The sequence below is a fragment of the Xiphophorus maculatus genome, chromosome 11 (assembly GCF_002775205.1).
Source record: "Xiphophorus maculatus strain JP 163 A chromosome 11, X_maculatus-5.0-male, whole genome shotgun sequence".
NCBI lineage: Eukaryota > Metazoa > Chordata > Actinopteri > Cyprinodontiformes > Poeciliidae > Xiphophorus > Xiphophorus maculatus.
Genome location: NC_036453.1, coordinates 29,482,485 through 29,503,811, shown reverse-complemented (window position 1 = coordinate 29,503,811; position 21,327 = coordinate 29,482,485). Strand labels below are relative to the sequence as shown.

Below are 21,327 nucleotides of genomic sequence, written 5' to 3'. Positions count from 1 at the left end.
CTCAAAAGAGTACACACCTTCATTGCCAAGTTTTGTGCACACTTTAACTTGTTGAAGACCAACAAGAAAGTCCTTGTTAAAGTTATAATTTTAGTTGCATTCATAAGAAGTCATTTTTGCTGATTGTCACTATCCAGGGAACAATACAGACTCTTAAGAAGGTGCACTTGTAAGATCAGACCAAAAATCACCCTGAACAGCCACACACCATTCCCATGTTGAAGCATAGTACCGGCAGCATCATGCTAAGGGGTTTCCTCTATTTGTCTGGGGCAAGAACGCTGATCAGAGCTGAGCCTACAAATGTTCAATGAATGCGAATATTTTTGCTAGGCATTGTACACACATAAGCAGCCAATGTATTTATGTGCCTGCTGTGGCATTTAAATCACTTTATCTTCATCTCTTGGAAGCAGAGCTCATTAGGAGACGGTTGGAATGAAAGCATCATCAGATTTCAGCATCTGAGCTATGAGGAACAGATACATGCAGCTCAGGTGGAGGCACAGATCATTTGCCTCTCAGAGTATATTTTCTAGATTTTGTACACACACCTGCCTGCCACTGTCTCCTGCTATGTGCCCAAACATCACAGAAAATAGCTAAACAATTTTGTGTTTCCCTTCAATTGAATGTGAATGTCAAAGTCTCTTTACACAGAAACTCACTATTCTAGCACACAGAATATCAGAATCGGAACAGCCAGTTATGTAAGCTTATATACCAACCTTACATGGATGGAGATCCTATGAAACATTCAAAAGAAATAGAACATGAAGCATGGATTTTTGTCCCCTCATGTTTGTTTTTATTATCTGACTGTACCTTTCTGTTAATGCACGGAGAATTATTTCAAGGAAATAAGTGCTTGTGCCACAGGGTAAAGGAGCTGATGCTGAAATAATTTGTTTCTTTAAATAACTAAAAGAATAAAAGCCTTGAGCTGAACAACAGCAACACAAACGGATAGCTTGGTCAAACTAGGACCAGACCACAGTACGGTTTCAGATAGGTGAAAATGTATCAGACTCAGCCTGTTAAAGGTAAACGTGGACAGCTTAGAGGTTTGTCATAATATGGGTGATTTCAGGGAGGGGAAAAAAGGTCAAAGGAATGGTTTATGTAAGAGCTGTAAGCACAGAAGAAAAGTACACCAAATGCATTGTGAAAACAAAAGAACTTTGCCATGGGCTTTTTGCTCACACAGATAAACATCACACACAGTGAAAAATGTCAGTGAATGTACATTTTGTTATTCAACCATAAGCATGCACAGAAACTCTCAGAACAAGAACATGTGGTTAACTGGACAAGAAATCATTCTTAATATTATCTGAAAAGCATTCATATTCTTTAAATGTTTAACATTTTCTCAGGTTGCTGCAACAAACACCAATGCTGAGATTTTGTGAAATAAACATAACATTAGGACATGCTTATGAAGTAGAAGGGGTTAATAAGCCAATAATCCCAAATTTTTACAATACCAATCAGAAAACTGTGGCTGACTGAGTCAACAATATTTTAAACTATCATTTCTTCTCACTCACATTGTTGTGGTTGAAAACTTAATTTTTAATATTTTTGTCTCATTTGAAGAGAGCACATTTTGGTAACAGAATGCAGACTTCCTATGGCTTTCTTGGAACAATAGCTTTCTTTGTGCCACTCTGCATTAAGACCTTCAGAATGCATAACAGATATTTAATATTGCAGAGGATTCTCCCACCTTGTCTGTGGATCTCCGAAGCTCCAGAGTAATCATAGGTCTGGGGGGGTTGATGAATAACATTTTTTTAAAGTGGGTTTATTGTGTATTCTCCAGGCACATTGTGTCATTTTATAAAATAATCATGTTGGCATAACATTTTCAGTTGTTATGAAAAAACTATTAATATCAAAAGCAACTTATGAAAAATTTTACTTTAGATTCAAATGCCTTGAAATAGGCCTCTGTCTCTTTAAGAAATTCTTACCCTTTCTGATACGTCTCCGTCAGCACAACAAAGCTTCTGCATGATGCTGATTACAAACATTCTTAGGATTGTTTGACTGAGAAGTAGTTTGCATGGCAAGGTGTTTTGGGGCCTAAGGTATTTGCTAATTGCTGCTGCCACTAGTCTGGAGGAGCTGAGTGGAGGAGGCACATGAGAGGGGTGTTCTGTTGGGATGACAAGTCAGCTGAGGACTGGAGCTTCAAGGCAAAGCTTTGGGTAAATATGCCGGACATTGTATGAGCAAGCATTTAGGCACCCCAAATGGTTACCATGGGAGATTCAAGGATTTCTCAAACATTCATGAATAAATCAAAGCAACTCTCTGGGTAGGTATTTGATGAGGGAATCATTTTATAACATGATTTAAAGCTCATAAAAGCACATTTTGCATAATACCCCTCTTTATGATTTTTAAGGTAAATCTTTCATGTGCTTTTCCTTCAAATTTTCAATTTTGCTCTCTTTTTTGTCAGTCCCCAAAACAAAATCTCAATCAAGCAAGATGAAGTTTGTATTTGTATTGTAATAAATTGCAAGGTTCAAGGTATATAAAAACTTTAGCAAAGCACAGCACAGTGTGAGTAACAGTCTAAGAATGTTCTTGGAATTCACCTGTCTGATCCATCTTAACTTACTCATCCAAAGATCTAATCAATAATAATTGGGTCTACGGTACTATTATAGACCTTTATTGCTCAGAGTTGTAAGCATGTTTAGACACCTAAGCTACTCAGCCGTGCTATTAAGCATCATCATCTGCCTCTTACACCAAACTGTCACCACAATGACAAGGCAGAAAAGCAGTGACGCCTGACTGGTGACTAACGTGTAACTTTCATCTTGTGCAGTCCTCTGGCAAGAGTGATGCACCTTTTCGTTTCCTGTCAACAGACAGCGGGGGACTGAGTGACATAAGTGCAGCTAAAATGATCAGCTTGTGTGGTCTGAGCTGAGCTGTGTCTAAACGTTCCACAGGAAGCGCCTGTGTCCACATGGCTTATAACAGCGGACACACAGGTGTACGCTGCTATTGCTGCATGCTGTTGTTTCTGGGAAACAGAACTAAAAACACAAAAACAAGCAAAAATATGAGGTTCCTTTAAATTTATAAACAACCTTTTTTGTAAGAAGCCTGTAAAATCACTGAAAGGCACTTATTGTGTTTCATAAAATGACTGGACACAACATCCCAATGTTATAGAGCATAATCGGAATGAGACATTTAGTAACTGTTAATTAACTGTTTAATACACTAGCATTGCAAAACTAAATCCTACAGAGTTTTTTTCTGCATCTTGTGACACACCGTGCCTCTTAATAATACAGATTCTAAGCTCCAGAGGACTTTACAAAGACGACTGGCTGGGAGGGGAAAAAATAAGGAACACTTCTGGGTCAAAGGAGAAATCTGAGTAATGCTTGTTCTTTCCAAAGCACTAAGGGTATAATTAATGTTTCTGATTAAGCAAATAATTGCACAGACACAGAGAGGAGTAATTTATTAATCTAGCAACTAGCATAAATTTAATTGCAGTATTTCGTCTGTAGAATGAATTCAGTACAATCTGGTTCTATTCATAAAGCCTTTAAAAACTCTGGAAGGACAAACTGCTGTGCAATACAACAATAATCCAGACAGAGATAATAATATAACTGGTACACAAATGGAAATTAGAAGCTAAAAAGGATTCAGCTAAAACACACCATTAAGATAAAATACACATTTAAAATGAAATAGAGACAACAATCATAAAATCGATGCTTAAGAGGCACAAGCCATTGCAAAGGTTAAACTTAATCACATTAATCTTCAGTTCACAGACTACGACTATTTCAAAAGTTAATTGATTCAAATGATTCTGACCTAATGGACAGCTGTTTCATATATTTTGTAAACAAAACAGGCAAAAACAGTCATATGAATTGAAGATAAAATATACACATAAAAAATTTTGAAAATCAATTTTCACATTCACCCCTTTGCCTGTGTGGATTGTATTTTTACGTTTTAAGGCAAAAAGGTGTGAAAAAGATCCTTGAGTGCTTTTGGGAAAGATTGAGATAAAAGATTTACTGAAAAAAAAAACTAAAACGTAATTTAAGCTCTTAAAGCAACCTCTGCTGCGAACCCCAACAAGAGCTCTGATTTCCCAGCTGAGCTAAAGCCATGCTCTTTGTCATATGTCACTAAATTGAATTTAATTAGTTTCGTTCAGTACTTGTTTCATGTAGTGGTGAATGTCAAACATTTTCAAATGTTTAGACTTCAACTAGAGGAATTAGAGAGGTAACACCTGAGCCATAGATCAAATCTGGTAATTAAACTGAAACATCATCACACATAGGACATGTTGGTCAAAATTACCAAAGCTATCTCTTTTTCAGTAACAATCTCCATGAAGAAGGAAAGTCATTTGAATGCAAAATGATACTGGTTTTGGTAAGTGCATGAGAGAACCAGTGATTTTTTTAAACAAAGCAGCAGCTGCCTGACATTGACAGCATCAACACACAGTGTTAACTAAGCAGAGAGGTAAATATAGCTGCAGCACAAACAGAGCAGAAAATCCCGTCATTACAGCGGCACTGGCAACCGTTCATCACATTTCACCGCTAGGTTTACATCTCCGCTTGCTTGACTCCCACCGCTCTCAAGCAGCTCCCGGGACATTCCTCCCATGCCAGCTAGGCATTCCAGTCTTTGGTCAGCTTAGATCAACCTGAGGTTCGCCTGGGTCACAATTTTAACGTTTACACAAAAGTCCTCGTTTGTCTTCCCAACCTATCTGCTCTTGCATCTTTAAAAGTGTTCTGCTGTAGTCATCTGCTGATTAAATATCAGCGTAATATTCTATTCATAGTAGCTGCTTCAAGCCCATCTAAGGTTCTGCACCAGCTGTATTTTATATACCAGAGTTAGGAAAGCACATCTATTTGTTTTATTTCATGAAGGGAAACTTTTCAGAAGGTTGTTAAACTGAAAACACAAATTCTACTCTTTTGTGAAGCTTGTGAAGTGAGTGGGTAGTGTAGCTGACATTTATTCAACCTCCTCATATTAACTAGCTCAATCCATATTCTCAGCTGCCACCACCTTGCTTTACAATGGAGACTTTGTCTTAAATGAAGACAAAGTTAACAAAGTCACATTAGGATTTGACTGGAATAGATCACCTTTCCCCCCCATGTTTGAAGTGTAGCCTACATGGCTTAAGGCAAAGTGCTAATGAGATTTATTTATCAATGGCTTTATTATCGCATCTCTTCCATAAAACACCTGAGCTAAACAAAATAGCAATAGTCACTTGGGGACGTCTTTAGTTAATATTCTCCTTATCCACCCAGTCAGTTTAGATGTACTGAACAGACCTTTGTGACCAGTTCAATGCTTGGGATATTTGTCTATGACAGAAAACTGCTTTACACTTTTTCACAACACTAACCTGACTCCTGTGTTTGTCTTTTTAATGTTTTCTAACAAAGCTCTGAAGCATCCTGTTTAAATAATAGCTGGATTTATGTTGAGAAAATGACAGACAATTTGACTCTATTTATGAAGCTTGTGAAGATTGGTTGCTGTGGATTTTACGTAGGAGTGTTCAGATAAATGGGACTGAATACATATTGATGCCATACTGTTCAAATTTAAATTGACAAAAACTTTGGTAATTGTTTTCCTTTTAATTCACAATTATGTTCCACTTTGCGTTGATCTGTTACATAAAATCCCAGCCATAATACATTAGTTTGCGGTTGGAACATAAAAAAGTATGAAAAAGTTAAACTGGTGTAAATACTTTTCCCAAGTATTGTATGTGTGTTTGAAATCTGAAAGTATATAAATCAGCTACAGCAAGGTAGATTGTCACCTGACTTTAGTAGAGACACAGGCGTAAAATATTTCAATTTCAAACTCTGATGCAAAGTCATTTTCAGAAATCAGAAAGTTTTCTGAAGTCAACAATGCCCACATAATTCAGCCAAAGTCAGACTTGGACTTGACTAATAACTGCAACTCATTTCTGCATTTATTCTTAAACACAGCCAGCTTAGTGTGGTTAGATGAGGTAACATATTCATATTTCACTACACAATGGAGAGCTGTCAAGGGACACTAAATGGGCCTCGGTGTTACTCTGCATACAGACAACATAGGGTGTGTGGATTAGCCAGTGATTTGTAAAAGGGGGGAAAAAAGTGATGAGGCAAAAGGGAGCCATGAAAGGAGGAAAGACTTTTCTCTTTCATCAAATACAAAATGGCATGGTATAAGGTATGATAGTAGAAGAGAACACTTAGTGGGGGTGCCACGAATGGATGAGAAAGATTCACTTACAGTGTGTCCTTTAGAGATGAAAATGAAGTTTCAGTTTGTTCTCCTCCAGCAGGAGTGATGTCCGTTTGCTAAACCTGGCATTGCCAAAGCCAAAGAAATACACCCCACACAGAGATAGGTAGGAAGGGTGTGTGTGTGTGAGAGAGAGAGAGTGGATTGACGAGAAGGCGGTTTGGTATCCTGCTTTATTGCATGTGTGTGTGTGCACTGTCAGGAGCGGAAAGAGATTGGGAAGGAGAGAGAGAGAGAGGAAGAAAAAAAGATGCAGAGAGCTCGAACGAGCTGAGTGGCTGGTGTGAAAATGGGAGGGAGCTCGACGGTCCAATAGTGAGCAAGATGATCTGAGCAAACAGAAGATAGCAACAAAGAGACAGATTTTTTTTTCTAAATCCTGATCACACTCCACATTTTGTCTGTTTTCTCTATATTTTAGATTAGGATGGCAGAGGAAATGAGAAACACCCAAAGCATCAAACAGAAAGTGGGGGTTGATCCATTTGCTACCCTCAGCCGAAGGCTTCAGCCCAGGATGTATTTCTCTCACGCATAGATTGGAGGTGCAGGGAGACTGATGGGAGGAACACAGGAGATAAATCATCAAACCCTGCTTGGGACTCTAATAACAGATTGCTAGAAGGACTGACAAATAGAGTGCAGCTTGGAAGGCTGAACTGAAGTGCGGACAAAAAATAACAGAAAACCAACATATAAGGGGAGTTGCTCCCTTTTTATGTTTGCTTAGTTTTAAAACCTTGTATAAAAAATTGTCAGCAAAGCAGCATTAATGAGCAGCACAGTACGTCTTTGTGCATGGACAGCTAAGACATGTGCAGCATCCTGCCTCCTCAGAGTGTGTGAGACGCTCGTGTTTATAAGCATGGGGGCGGGGGAGCGGACCATCTTTCTCGGGATTTTGCTGCGGGAGCACAATGTTGCCATGGAGACTGCATCCATTGCAGCAGAAAAACGCAGATGGACGGCCTTCCTTTCTTCCCTGATGTGGTCCAGGTTGCCTATCATCCCTGACCTGCAATTCATAAAAACTTGTCCTTTTGACTTTGTGGATAGGCGGAGGAAAAAATGCTCCGGGTGTGGACCAGCCTGTGACTCAGACCGCTGACAAACTGCTTATGGCAGGGGTGAAAAGGCCTTTTTGTTGAATTATTAGCGAATGTTTAATCACAGAGCATTATCTTGCACAACTGGAGATTTAAATATTGTTCTAAATATGTCAGGATACATAAATTAAAGGTAAATCAGTTGCCATACTTTCTGAATGTAATTACAGCTCATTGGAGAGTAAATGGTCTGCATCTGAATGCCTGCTAGTACAGACATCATGTTGACACAAGGGCACACGATCAATATCTTGTTTCTAAATTCAAGACATTAATTGCAGTTGACTTTAAAAGTGAATAAAGACAACAGGTAAGAACATATTTGGAGGGAAATCACGTACAAACACAACATGACTCATTCTTTTCTGAAGGCACTAAGAAATATGACCTGTTCTGACATCCCTCAAACTCATCTTGTTTAAGTCTTTCATTTGCTAGATAATTTAAATTGTTTTCTATATGCATGTTAGGCTTATTTATATATGCTTAAACTCTGATACAGCAGTCTGAGGATTATAAAGATGATAGCCCTTGAACTTTTTCACATTTTATCATGTAAGAGCCACAAACATCAAGGTATTTTACTGAAATTGTATGTGACAAATCAGCATAACGAAACAAGTATTTGCAAAGTGGAATAAAAATGATGCTCACTCCAAAAAAATACATTCTGAGAACAATAGCTAGGTAATCGTCAAAACAAAAATAGCACACTTTTAAAGATCACATTTTGTTATTGTTTATATTTTGATGTCTCCTGACCGATTCTTCTTCTTCTTATGATGGCTAAACCCATGTATCCAGTGGATCGGTTAAAATGTGTGCAAATGTATTTGCTTGAAAATAATGTTTTTATTTATTATAAATTATGTGAATTTATTTATTTATTTATTCTATTATTGTTATTATCATTAGCACATGGTCTGTACATCCAATTAACAAAACAAAAGCAATTTTAATCAGTAGAATTTCTTGTAGGATTGCCAACATATATTTACTATGCCATATGTATTTATTTCCATTTCTGATACGGATTCACTGTAATTTGATATCCTCACAAATTATAAAGTAAAATAAAATCCACAAATCTGTCCTTTATGAAAGTTTGACAAGTTATAAAGAACTGTTCAAAGAACAGCAGAGGAAGTCCCTTTTGCAGTTCACCACAGGCCATGTAGAGAATACAATAAAAATGTGTATGAAAGTGCCTTGGTTAAATGAAACCAAAATATAACTTTTTGGCCAACCAGCAAAACATTTTCTGTGGTAGAAAACAAACACTATGGTTCACACTGACCACACCACTGCCATGGTGAAATATAAATGTGACAACATCACTCTGTGGAGATACTTTTCTTTCTTTGGTGAACAAGTTTAGAGTTTATGGAAATATAGTTTGAGCAAAATAGAGAGCAAAGCCGTCAGAGGCAGTGAAGACTTGAAAGTTCACTGGGTATAACTTTTGAATATTCTCTGAAACGTCATATGAAAATGTTACAGTTCAGAAGTGAACACTTCAATGTGTCCTGTATCTTAATTGTTGATTTTGTTTCATGCCACGGAAAATTACATGCAATCCTTATAGATGGAGTTCGAGCTGCAACAGTGAAGAGCTTAACCCATCTTATTTTAAAGTGATTTGGTTACAATTTTACATAAGTTGTGACAAAATATTCTACTTCTGAAGGATAGAGAAATAGGTGTACTTGCTACAACCAACCAGCAGACAGTGTAATCTGTAAACACCTTAATTTGCTTCTACCTGTCCATTTTGCTGACCACTGGGTTGGTGATGAAGGAGAGCAGATTATCCATGCAATCTTCTTTCCCTAAGAGGAATAACAATACAAACTGTATCAATAAAGAACATCAGATGCAGTTCAAATATCTTGTTTCAAATTTCACAAGTTACTACCTTTCAAAATTGTAAAGTTAGGTTCTGAAAAAACAACAGATAAAAAGCGCCAACTAGTGGTTGAATGCAGAAAGAATCCATGAAAAGCCATTTATGTTTTGAGGAGGAATGTGTTCAAAATGTCATTTTACGAATAAAGACATCTTGATTTACCTTATTAAATCAAGGTTTAATCGGGTAAACCTTTATTATCTGCCAGCAACGAGATGCACACTGTTGCATGAAACGCAAGAGTGAAAGTTAGGCTACAACTAAAGATAACAGTGAGCAAAAAATATGAAGAGATAAAAAAAACCATGGCACCACAGGACATACAAACGTATACGGATAGGCTGAGTTTCGTATTTATATCAAATGGTGGACTAACAGTGCGCGAGACCTCGTGGCGCAACGGTAGCGCGTCTGACTCCAGATCAGAAGGTTGCGTGTTCAAATCACGTCGGGGTCATATTTATATTTTTTAAGTATCCACGTTCTCAATTTTTTCCTAGTGTAATAGAAAACTGACAAAAACTTTTCACTGACTAAATTAAGAAAGCAGAGCATATGACTCTGCACTTAAAGACAAGTACAAACGTTTACAATAATTGACTTTAAAATTTGTGAAGAAAAAAAAGTGTCAAACAGATGAACTGGTTTACAAATAAACGTGACCTAGTTTTTTAAATACCTTTATTTTTCATTATTGTTGTAACAGTTCCTTTCTTTATTGCAAAACCAAATGGATGACAATACGATGTAATTGGAAAGATTGAAATACTGATATTGCTTAATGTAGGCCTATGATAATAGTGTTAACCTTTTTTTTAGGTCTAAAATATAATTGTAATTTGCAAATGGCTAACTTTTGCTGATTTCTATAAAACAAGAGAAAAAAATCAACATTCTGGAGACATAAAGTCTATAAAAAAAGTTAGGGCATATTTAATAAATTTCTTATGCAATTTTGTCTACTTTAAATCTAACCACACCCTCGTAAATAGTTACATGCCCAAAGCGTTAATGGTGGATTAGGTTACACAGCAGCTACCACAGACACTACGTAGTGGTTTTGGGATGTTACCAAGACCATGACATTCAGCTGTAGAAGCACTTAAAAAATAAACAGTATTACTAAGTACATGTTAGTGGCTATTTATGAAAAACAAGCTGTCCTGTTATCTTCAACCACATTACCTTATAATCTCCAAGCCAATCCTTGTTAAAAACGAGCAGGAATGTTATATTTTCTGGCTTTACCACTCCTTTGTCTCCTTCTCTCTCCAGTCGTAGTTTTCTTGTGCGTTTCTGTTTGCCTCCCTTTCGTCTCACGTGCTCCTGCTCAGCTTAAAAGCTTCAGTCCAGCATGACTGCCTTTCTAACTCAGTCCAAGGATCTCTCTCCCCTCCGTTCATGCCAGTCTCATCTTTCACCAAGAACACTAGACTCTGAATGCACAATTCATTAGCAGAGCTCTGCAAAGAGTGAAACTTGGCTAAGACATAAGGTTACCCCCTGTCCTAAGGAGCAGACTCACATGAGAAGGTCCTTAGCTGCACTTGTTTTCCACCACAATGGCCCGATTGTATTTGAGGGTCTCATTTTACATACAACAGGCCAGTTTCTCCTTCTGGTATCTCTGCTTTCGTAAAAGTGTATGCTTTGAGCTTTCATTGATTTTCTAAAGAGCTGGTGTTTTTAAGAGAACCTTTCATGGTGAATATATGCCATATTTTTATTGTTGCAAAACATCCCTCTTTTTAATCAAATAATTAGTCAAAAATGCCAAGCAACTGTAAATGTCCTTCCTGGGAACTCAGCGGAAGGTGGAATAAATGTGCATGGGCAGAAAACCCATCCTTACTCTACAAGTTAGAGTTCATGATTATATAAAAATGGTTACCAAGGTAACACAAATGAATGCCTTTTATATTCCAGTTTTGGTAGTTTTACAAAATCTTGTTCCAGAGACACTAACATTTAATGGGTCCTACAAAAGCATGCAGCCTTACAAACATGTTATGAAGGCTGGATGGATAGCTTTGCTTAAATGTCATTTGAGTTTCGCATTTTTTTTTTTTACTACAAGTGCATTTACAACAGGGTGGTTAGACACCCCCCTACCATCCGTTAATTTTTTTTTGAGCAAATTAAAATGTATGTTCTGTTAAATTGCTAACATTTAGCTTTACAGCAACCAACATAGGGTGTCGTGAGAAAAGGATGAATATGTGGAAACCAATCTCTTCCTCCCATAGACTTTCATAGTGGAGGATCTGTGATGCTCTGGATTCAGAAACATTTGACATTGGTAGCATGAACTCTGAAGTACCAGCACATTCTAAAAAAAAAACCTTGGCCTCAGCCAGAAAATTTAAAATTGATCCAAAACATTTGTTTGATTTTACATTTATATGATCAAAAACAATAGTTTATACAAAAAAATAACTTTCATGTCTGTCTCAGTCCTCAGACCTAAATTGTCTAGAAAAGGCTAAGGTCAAAAGATTACATGAGAGCACCTAAGTTAATCTAGTGAGACTGTGTGAGAGGAATAATTAAACAAAACATACTGGGTTTAATTACAAAAAAAGGCGATTTACTACCGAACTAATAAATTGCAAGGGTTTATCAAGGGTAATAACAGGGAGGAGAGTTGTGAATAGCAATTACAGAGATATATTGACCTGAAATGAAGTGCACATTAGTTTACTTATACACAGTGAATAGGGTAATATCCTTTTATTAATGTACAATAACAGCAAACACTTGCATGAATTTCAGAATTTGTTTAGTCTCCCCTGTCCCCCAAAAGAATAAACAAAGCAAAAAAAAAAAAAAAAAAGACACCCTCAGAGCGCAAAGCAAGTCCCCATTTGCTTTATGTAATCTAAAGGGTAAAAGCATGACATATAAAACAACATTTAACATAATTTTAGCCATATAAAACACAGAAAAACTGACAAAGCCTAGTTTTCATCTTTAAAACTTTAGCAGCAGCTAATTATTTCATGTTTTCTCATCCAAATTGCAAAGTTTACTTCTGCTTCCAATAAGTTTAAACAAAGACTTTAATCCAGATGACCCCTCAGCATAATTTTCCACCTTTCCGTCACTTCTTTCCTTTACATCTCCCGTTCTTGATTCAGAGGAGAAGGATCTCTGAGATATGCTCCTCTGGAACAAGTATCTCAGTCGGAAGCCCATTCCAGGAGAGCGCAGGGTTTGATCCACGGAGGCCGACCTTAGCAGTGGTCCCTGTGACAATGCTCTCTGACCAATGCACTCAGGAAGGGAGGCAGACCCCCCAGAAGGAGAAGTTAGACTTTGCTGACTACTATAATTTTTCAAGTTGGTTTCATCAATCTCCCAGACTCCGTCATCAGGATCATTTCCAGAAGATGTTGATGATCCTCTGCGGGCTTTGCCTCGCAGGCTGTTGCTTCTTGGAGAGCAACTTATGGGGCTCAGAATAGTCCATGGAGATCCCACATTACCATTACTGGTAAAGAAGTAGTCCCTAGTTCTAGGTGAAGGGGTACGTGGAGTACTAGCCTCATCCTGTTCTCCTTTCGAATGCCGAGGACTCCCCGATACCTTCTCATCATTACGGTTGCTTTTGACATTTTGGTAGCAAAGCACCTTTCGGGTTATCTCACGCATCTTTTCAGCTTCTTCCTCCTCCAATTTTGTCAATTCCACGTCTTTAAGTAGCTTAGTTTGTTTCTTCTCGGGGCTGTCTGTAGTTTTGCAAGGAATTGGCATTTCTTTTTGTGAAGTTTGAGAACAGGATTCAGAACGCAAGCCTTTAGCCTGGGGTTGGTAATTCTTCCTACATCTGCTTAAACCAGACGGGGGTTTGGATAGAAGGTTGTGCAGTGCTGACTCTAAGCATGAGTCATCTGTAGGGTCAAGTGCTGAACATGATGCCACAGAGCGTCGTTTAGCAACTAGTTGAATGCTCTCCGAGCGCTTGTGTCTATGTTCAACAGCTTCTCGCTCTCTGTTCTCCTGCAGGTCATGTAAAGAGAAAATATTTCCTAATGAACCAAATGAAAGCATTATTTTATAATGCTTTCCTCCAGAAAGCAAAACCTAAATAAAAATCCTTCAAAGTTGTGAAAGGTTCAAGCCACTGAAGGATTACATTTTGATTTCATAATAAAAATGCTGGATATTAATCAATTTTTGGTCTTCTTACCTGTACAGCTTTGTCAAACCTTTTACAGAATGAGTAAAAGATGGAACAACACTCTTCAAGTTTGAAAGTAGCTGGGTCTTCACAGAAGTACCCTGCAACAGCATCGCTTAAAGCCTTCAGCTCATTCAGGGACAGGTCAACGTCTGCAAGCAAAGTATCTGCCCTCTGTCAAAAAGTTATAAAATACATGTTGATAGATCTTAGTTCTTTTTAAAGGTGAAAATTTGCAAACGGAGACAATTTTTTTTTTTTTTACCTTCAGGAATTGATCTATTTGTTGTAAGAGGCCAGGGTGTATGCTGCTAAACAGTTTAACTTCTTCCATCTTCTGGATTTCCTCCTTCAAGTCCTTGATTATGTCATCTTTACAAATTCTTTGGTAAAATTCAGATACAAACTTGTTCACAATCAGATTAAGTGTCAGACAGAAAAAAAGTAGGATAAAAACTTGGGAAAAACACATTTAAAGGGTAACCTTGATGCCATCCCAATGTGATCAAGTTGGCTGGGAAAAGTCAGCAGCTCGGCATCAATCTCCTCTGCTTGCTGTGGATGGCAAAGAAACAAGCTTTGTAAGCAAATGAACATTACTGGAGTTTGTGCATCAATGTTTTTATCTCAAAATATGGCAGAAACCCTTTTTCATTCATGAATGAATGTTTAGGCATGCAGAACGTGATCAAACAAAAGAAAATAAACATTCACATGCATTAGCCTAGGAGGACATTATTAAGGCCAAAATGGAAAGAGATCAGGTAGTTAAAGCCTTACAGTAGATATTAGTATCAAGATATATTGACTGGCTCAACATTTTAGCTTTCCAAGAGAATTAATTTTCTAAGACAACTGCAGTCCAAAAGGCAGCAGTTCTTGGAGCAAGACACAGTACTAATTGTACCCATTCAGCTGGTAACCACTCTGATTTTCCCAACAGGGGTGTTTCAAAGGGAGCTGACAGACAAATTGAGACAGTGTTTGTTAACCCCAACCAGAGTCACTATGAATTATCAACATAATCCCAGTATATCAAATCCCCATACAGTGTGGTACCACAGGACAACATTTAGGCGCAATCTGCAGTAACATATTTTTCATAAATAATTTTTCATAGCCACTACACTATGAATATGTAAAACAGGAAGTCTTTTATTCAGTCAAAGTGTGTGATATGCATGTGCAACATTTTGTCGAGGTGACCTGATTCAACACATGACGCATACTGAGAATGAAATAAGAAATGAGAATGACTGGGAACAAACTACAAGCTGGTATAAATTAGGACAAATGGTTACTTAGTAAGTAAATTAAATTGTCCTAATATTAATCCCCTGATGTGATATAGGCATACCATGCATAAATCTCCCCATATTCCAGGATATTTACTGGACAGAGGTTTAAATGCATTATTTTGTATTACTTTTTCAGGTGCAATGTGGGACGAGGTTCCCAGCCCCCCTGCCCTCCGACAATTCTTCTGTGATTACAGTACTTTTGGTAAAAAAAAAAAAAAAAAACGAAAGAAAAAGTAATAATAAACCCATAAAAATTGAAAAGCTTCATTGTTTTTACCCCGCACACGTCTAGATTTATTTACAATATTACTGTAAAGTGCTATTAGGAGAGGAGTCTGCGTTGCACATAAAATATAAGTAATTGCTTCATCTGTGTTTTTATGGGCCTCTAACTCTTAGGAAGGTACCCTGCTTGACATAACGGATCGTGCAGAAAGGAAAAACCTACGTATGCACATATTTAATTAGAGGCATATCCAGGGGTTTGATTTTATGCTGTGTATGCTCAATTCTGCTGTAACCAGAATGGACAAAGGAACTGTTAATTTATTTGGAAGTGCAGCATAATTTATTGTGCCTTCATAAATCATTTCCATCCTAATTCTACACTTTACCTTGGCAACATAGTGCATGAGGTTCATGCCAGGCTTGTTGGCTTTGGTGTCAGCCAAGTTTAGCAGGGAAGCCACCCTGAATCCTACGGCATTTGCACTGTAACCACCCTGAAGGAGAAAGTTTTTAATTGATTACTCAGTTAAACGGTTTCACAGAAGCATAACATCCACTAGTTAATACAATGTAATGAAAAATGATTCTCCAGGAAAAATACTAACAGCGTTCATGTAATTCCCAGCTTTCAATACTAGACGAATCACTGAATGGAGGTCATCGCAATCCAACAGTTCTATTGTAGGAGAGGAAAAAGATAAAGTAGGAGCATGTAGGATTGTCTGCAGCTGGAAGCAGGTGAAATATTACCGTTAGCTGCTTTGATCATGACCGCAATGGCATTCTTCACTTCCTCCATGAGGGGAAAGAACTCCTCCCTCAGAAGCATCACTTTTAGACGTTCCCCGTAGCTGAATGAAAGACAGACAAGCAAATAAACGGGTTTTTTTGTTGTTCCAAAAAAAAGAAGAAGCTGTCAGTTTTTTTTATATGCCTCCTAAAACCTAACAATGCAATCAGGTCTGAATAGTCACACTCAAATGTAACTACACAAAGAACTATCAGAACCAAACTATAAAAACACAGTGAAAGTCAGTTGACATCAAGACCAAACGATTGATCCATTTTATTGTAATTTTGATAACTTGATGTTTTCAGCAACATTCAGTTAAACATATAAAAACAGACTCACCTAGGGACTTTAATGAGCTGTACCATGAACTGGTCTGCCTCAGTTAACACAGAGAGTTGACCTCTGTATGACTGCAGCTGTTTTACCTACATGTTAACAAAATGATGACCTACCATTAAAAATAGAGTTCAGATATCGCTTGAGGAACAAAGACTTGAATACTTTTGCATTTAGACATTTACATAGTTATCAGGTATGAAAAATGATTCTACAGGAAAAATACTAACAGCGTTCATGTAATTCCTGGCTTTCAACACTAGTCGAATCACTGAATGGAGGTCAATGAAAACCGATTTCATGTTTGTAAATACTTTAATTTATGTTAGTTTACATAAGAAACTGAAGGCTGCATATTGTCTTGTTTTTTTGTCATTGTGCTTAGCATGTTAAATCTGTAGCATGACTACAAAATAAAACAACTTCAACACAGACAGGAGATTTCAAAAAATGTTTTAAAAAAATACTCTACTTTAACTTCATTAGTATATAGGGTAATTTTGGATGTACTCAAAAAAAATTTACCCACAAACTATTCCACAGAACCATAGCTCTGCCGTATTTTTGTTTTGAGTCAATGTATGCATGAAAAATCAACAGGAATAGAGTTCCTGTTACCTCACTTTCTTCTGGTAGAAGCTTACAAAGCTCTTTTAGTTTGCCATTTCCAAACCTCTGCCAGTTCCCCTGACGAATGTCCTCCACTATTTCACTCACTGGCCTACAGAGGGAGACATCCACACAACCAAAGTTAGAACACAAATAAAACAAAGTATTTACTTTATTATCAGTACATTCATGGCTCTTTTAGAAAGTTCTTGCTCTGCAGTACCGGCAGAACAAACCCACTAAACAATATGGTGAAGAACAATCTCAACACTGATTAAGAACATGGCATTCAATAAACTTAAACAATGAGAAGTTAATTTCACATTATGGTTCATATTTATGAGAAATGTTGATTTAAAGATTAGAATATCTTAAATCCACTAGGAGATTGATTGCTTTAAGTATGACTAATTTCTAAACTCTTTATAGCACATAAAAAATGGATAAACACTCTTTACACAGAGCCAGATTATTTCATCTATAAAGTGTAGAGAAATAAAAATGCAAATGAGTGATGGAGAAAAACCGTCCCATGTATTTACTACTTCTATTCTGGATTATTGCAAATTTTACAATCAGGACAACACAGAAATATTGGTAAAGAGTCATCAGGTCTCTCAAAATGCTGCAGCAAGAGTTTGGATGCAAGTTAAAAGGAGAGATTCATATTCTCCAGTACAAACGTTGTGCATAAAAAGTCAAGAATATGAATTATGAATATTCATATTCTTCATAAAATAATTAACACATATTTTCCCCATTTTTAATCATGATTTTCTGTGAGCTAAATGAACCTCAGAAATTAAAAATATACATCTGGTGTGGGGAAGAGCAGTTTTTGATCATCATATTGGCCAAATACATAAGATGAATGCACAGCACATTGAAATATTAAGTTGTGTTGCACATCTATAATATTACAAACATTGATATTGTGATGGCAATTGTAAACTGAAATATTTGGAAAATGTATTCTTCAGTTTTAGTTTCTTTTCTTCAGCTCACTGATAAGTTAGAGCAGTGAGGTTTATTGTGTTTTCTCCATACAATTATGCTGATAAAAGAACAGGCTGCTCTTTATTATCACTGATTCCTTTAAATACGTTTGTTTTATCATCTACAGAAAGTACTCCAAGTCTTACGGCAAGTTTGCCTGCATCTCATTACTGACATTCAGCTTTAAGTCAGTAGAGACAGATGGCCACCCCCAGGCAACTTTTAATCTCCAAAGAATTTTAAACAGTTCCATTCACTAAAACTATGCAGTCACATTAAAACCAGAAGAAATGACGGTTCAGTCAATTTATGTGCGACCCTTACTTGCTGCCATAATGCAAGTGACTACACCAAACTGGCAAATGGACAAGTAACTCCTCCAAACCTTGAGTGTCGCAATAGAAAACTGCATTTTATGCAATTTAAACTACAACTAATAGTTTATTTCAACTACTGGTTGAAATAAAGTAATGTATTAAACAGTTTACATGTTTTTGCAAAATGGTTTAAACTGATGCTTTAAAAAGGGATTTCCATGTATTTGCATGAGTTCAGCTGAGATAAAGCCTTATGGTTGGGTAATCATTAGCACAGTGGAAGTGACGTGTGCATCCAGATACCCATGACTTAAGGTCTGAACGACTCAAAGCACAGATTAAGCCATTCAACTTCTTTTGGTTATGAGGACTCTTGTTTACCTTATATGTTTCAGTACAGAGTTTTTCACACCATAATTTCCACCATATGCATCTGGCTATTACAACATTAAAGACACAACATTACCTTTTGAAATGTCTTAGGAAGATCCCGATATTCATGCTCCGCTTGGAATCTAATATCGTCACCTAAAAACAAAATGCAGGGTAAATTCAAACAAGGCTAAAAAGATGGGAAATATCTCTACAATCCAGAAAATATCAACATTTGCGGAAGCTGAAAAAAAAATTCCAGACTGTTTTACTTAAAACGGTTCCGCACTGATAGTTGTGTGGAACTTAAAAAAAAAAAAGAAATTACTTCCTGCTGGCATCTTTACTACTTCTCCAATTTAGATTATTTGCAAGCTCATAAAAAAAGAAAAAGAAAGTAGAGCCTGCATGGACAATCTGTTTCTTATTTGTACATATCTATTAGTTACCTGAGACTCCTGTCCACACAAGTTCATCCCATCACTTTTACTTAAACTGAAGACGTTTGAAGCCCGTAGCGATGCGCTTTTGTCATCATGACTAAATAACTCTTCCATGGTTTGTATATCCAATACCAGGTCCCTCTGGGTCCGTTTGGATGTCCACACGTTCAGCTTACCCAACACATGATGGTTAGGCAGTGTGTCCCAGTTCAGCTTTTTCATGGAACGTCTTTGGATATCACAAGAGCCAAAGAATGCAGGAGGTGGAGGTGCTGGAGGAGGAGGTGGGGGTGGGGGTGGTGGTGCTTCTGTACCATTAGCCACAGGAGATGGTTGGACATACAACGCTTCTTGACCATCCGGCACAGATGGGGGAGAAGGGTCTCTGGATGAACAACTGGGCGAAGTAGATTTTAAACTCAGCATCCCCTCCATCTGTTTTTCCCCTCAGATCCAAAGGCGAATGCGCCTACTCACCAATCAGAACTGAGAACACACAAAATAGTACAGCTTTATTTATTTTTTTTTTAAAAAGCAGTATTTTTTGACAAATAGATGAATATTTACTTAGCTAGTGGAAATGTGTGAATATACTACAGTGTTACAATAAAATTTTTTAATTTACTGAACTGATCCAACTTTATGTATTGCAATAACCATGCAGGAGATTCAACTCCGATCCATAAAACACATTTAAAGGAAACAGAAAAAAAAAACTGTTAACAGAGCTGTGCGTTTGAAATATTTAGTGGATATCTCTTTAAATAGGCTTTTATTGATGTAAATGTCATCAAGTGTAAACCAAACAATCTATTCTTAACTGAACGTTTTTCGAAATGTAGTCTAAATACTTATTTTAAAAATGAATAGTACATTCAATATAACATACTTAGCAAAACGTTTTTCTACATTTTTCACCAGGGTCCTTAATTGAAGAAAAAAAAAAAAAGACATCTACGGAATTATATGTAATTCTAGTAGAACAATGAAATTGTGACAAGCGGCTTGAAATATTTAAATACGACAATTTCTAACAATTTTAACAGGACTCGCTGTAATCTGCCCTAAAACATATCTGAATTTTTAAAAATAATATCATGTACTTACAACGCTTTTTAGAAGTCTGACTAGCTGTATAAAATGTGTGCAGTTTGGCGTCGTTTCCTCTCTGAATATCAGGTCCCAGAAACAACAGTCACAGGTGCAGAGTGAGTCTCTAATCAAATTCAAGACAGTTCCTAAATACAGGACCGCCCTCACGATAAGAGGCCGATGGGTCCGCTCCTTTTTCAGTCGCCGGCACATGATGTGGAGCCTAGAGGGAAGGAGAAGTTAAAAACAACAGCATCAGTCAATGGTTATTGCCTCTTAGCCAAATAGATAAGTGTGCAGCAAGTGAACTACATTAATTCTTGCCTCCGGTCAATAAATTGAAAGTGTATTAGGTGTCTAAAATGTGTCCTTATGGCAGCTTCTTTTCCTGGACAGATCACCAGTCCGTCAGGCAACATAGACAAACAACCATGAATATACACACTCATACAAAATGGCAATTTAGATTAACCATTAGGTTTTTGGACTTTGGGAAGAAGACAGATTACCTGGAGGGAACATACAAACTCCCTCCCTCCATGTAGAAAGGCTGGGATTCCAGGATCTTCTTGCTGCATGGACTTTATTTAAATTGGTTGGCTTCTTGCCATAAACCTGACTTTTAAGGAAAGTAAAATCTAACATAAAGCCATAATTACAGGTCCATCTAAAAATTATATATTTTGTTAAAAGTTCAATATTTCCTGTCAGTCATCTCAGAAAGTGAAACTCATATTACCAGTATATACAATCATCACAGAGTGATATATTCCAAGCTTTTGTTTCTTACAGTTTTTATGATTGTAGTTTACAGATTAAAAACCCAAAATTATGTGTTAGAATACTGTGAAAGAGATTAATGATGTAGCAGTGTTAAGTCTTTTTAGGAATTCACTAAAAATTACATTATTCCTAATGTTATTCATTAGAAATGATGATGCTATGAAGGGAGAACAGTTGAAAAGCACAAAACTCTACATTAATTTGGCCTCCATGCCAATGATTAGTACACGTACATTTCTAACTCAAAACTCTACATGAGGAGACATAAGGGTCGAACACAAAACGTGGTAATTTATCTTTAAATTGTGACTTTTTTTTCTGCTTTGCAGTCCTATGCAGGATGGCTTTGATTATTGTGACGAGTCAAACCTCAAAACACCAATGAGACCAAGTTTGAAATTACTTCCTCAATGTTTTATTTGACCAATTCCAGATCGTTCCTTGTCTCCATATAGCACAAAGCATTACAACATAAATACAACAATGACAAAAGCCAAAGAAAACACAGACAGTTTGAAAG

General features: G+C 37.0%; 2 protein-coding genes and 1 non-coding gene across 4 annotated transcripts in view; 1 reads left to right on the top strand and 2 right to left on the bottom strand.

The window, feature by feature from the left end:
- LOC102228733 (tripartite motif-containing protein 3-like) overlaps positions 1 to 10,643 on the bottom strand; it is a 34,833-nt gene extending 24,190 nt beyond the window's left edge. Inside the window, exons 1-2 of one of the 2 annotated variants that reach the window (XM_023342389.1) lie at positions 10,543 to 10,643; positions 9,214 to 9,280 (exon numbers count right to left, since the gene is read on the bottom strand). The gene's annotated coding sequence lies outside the window, so the exon portion shown is untranslated. Of the gene's footprint in view, positions 1 to 6,333; positions 6,541 to 9,213; positions 9,281 to 10,542 lie in introns of those variants that run through there. The other variant, XM_023342387.1, reaches the window with a different exon arrangement.
- Positions 9,743 to 9,814, top strand: trnaw-cca. Its single transcript has one exon. It is a non-coding gene; the product is annotated as a tRNA-Trp (tRNA).
- A 1,435-nt stretch (positions 10,644 to 12,078) lies between the features above and the next one.
- Positions 12,079 to 21,109, bottom strand: LOC102236262 (FH2 domain-containing protein 1-like). Its single transcript, XM_023342380.1, has 12 exons — positions 20,040 to 21,109; positions 18,939 to 19,418; positions 18,584 to 18,645; positions 16,814 to 16,916; positions 16,199 to 16,284; positions 15,817 to 15,917; positions 15,672 to 15,742; positions 15,453 to 15,560; positions 14,022 to 14,092; positions 13,803 to 13,920; positions 13,547 to 13,711; positions 12,079 to 13,356 (listed from the first exon to the last, which is right to left on the bottom strand). Exons 2-12 carry the CDS (start codon positions 19,365 to 19,367, stop codon positions 12,355 to 12,357), a joined length of 2,316 nt encoding a protein of 771 aa, XP_023198148.1. The 5' UTR covers positions 19,368 to 19,418; positions 20,040 to 21,109; the 3' UTR covers positions 12,079 to 12,354.
- Between the last annotated feature and the right edge of the window lie 218 nt (positions 21,110 to 21,327).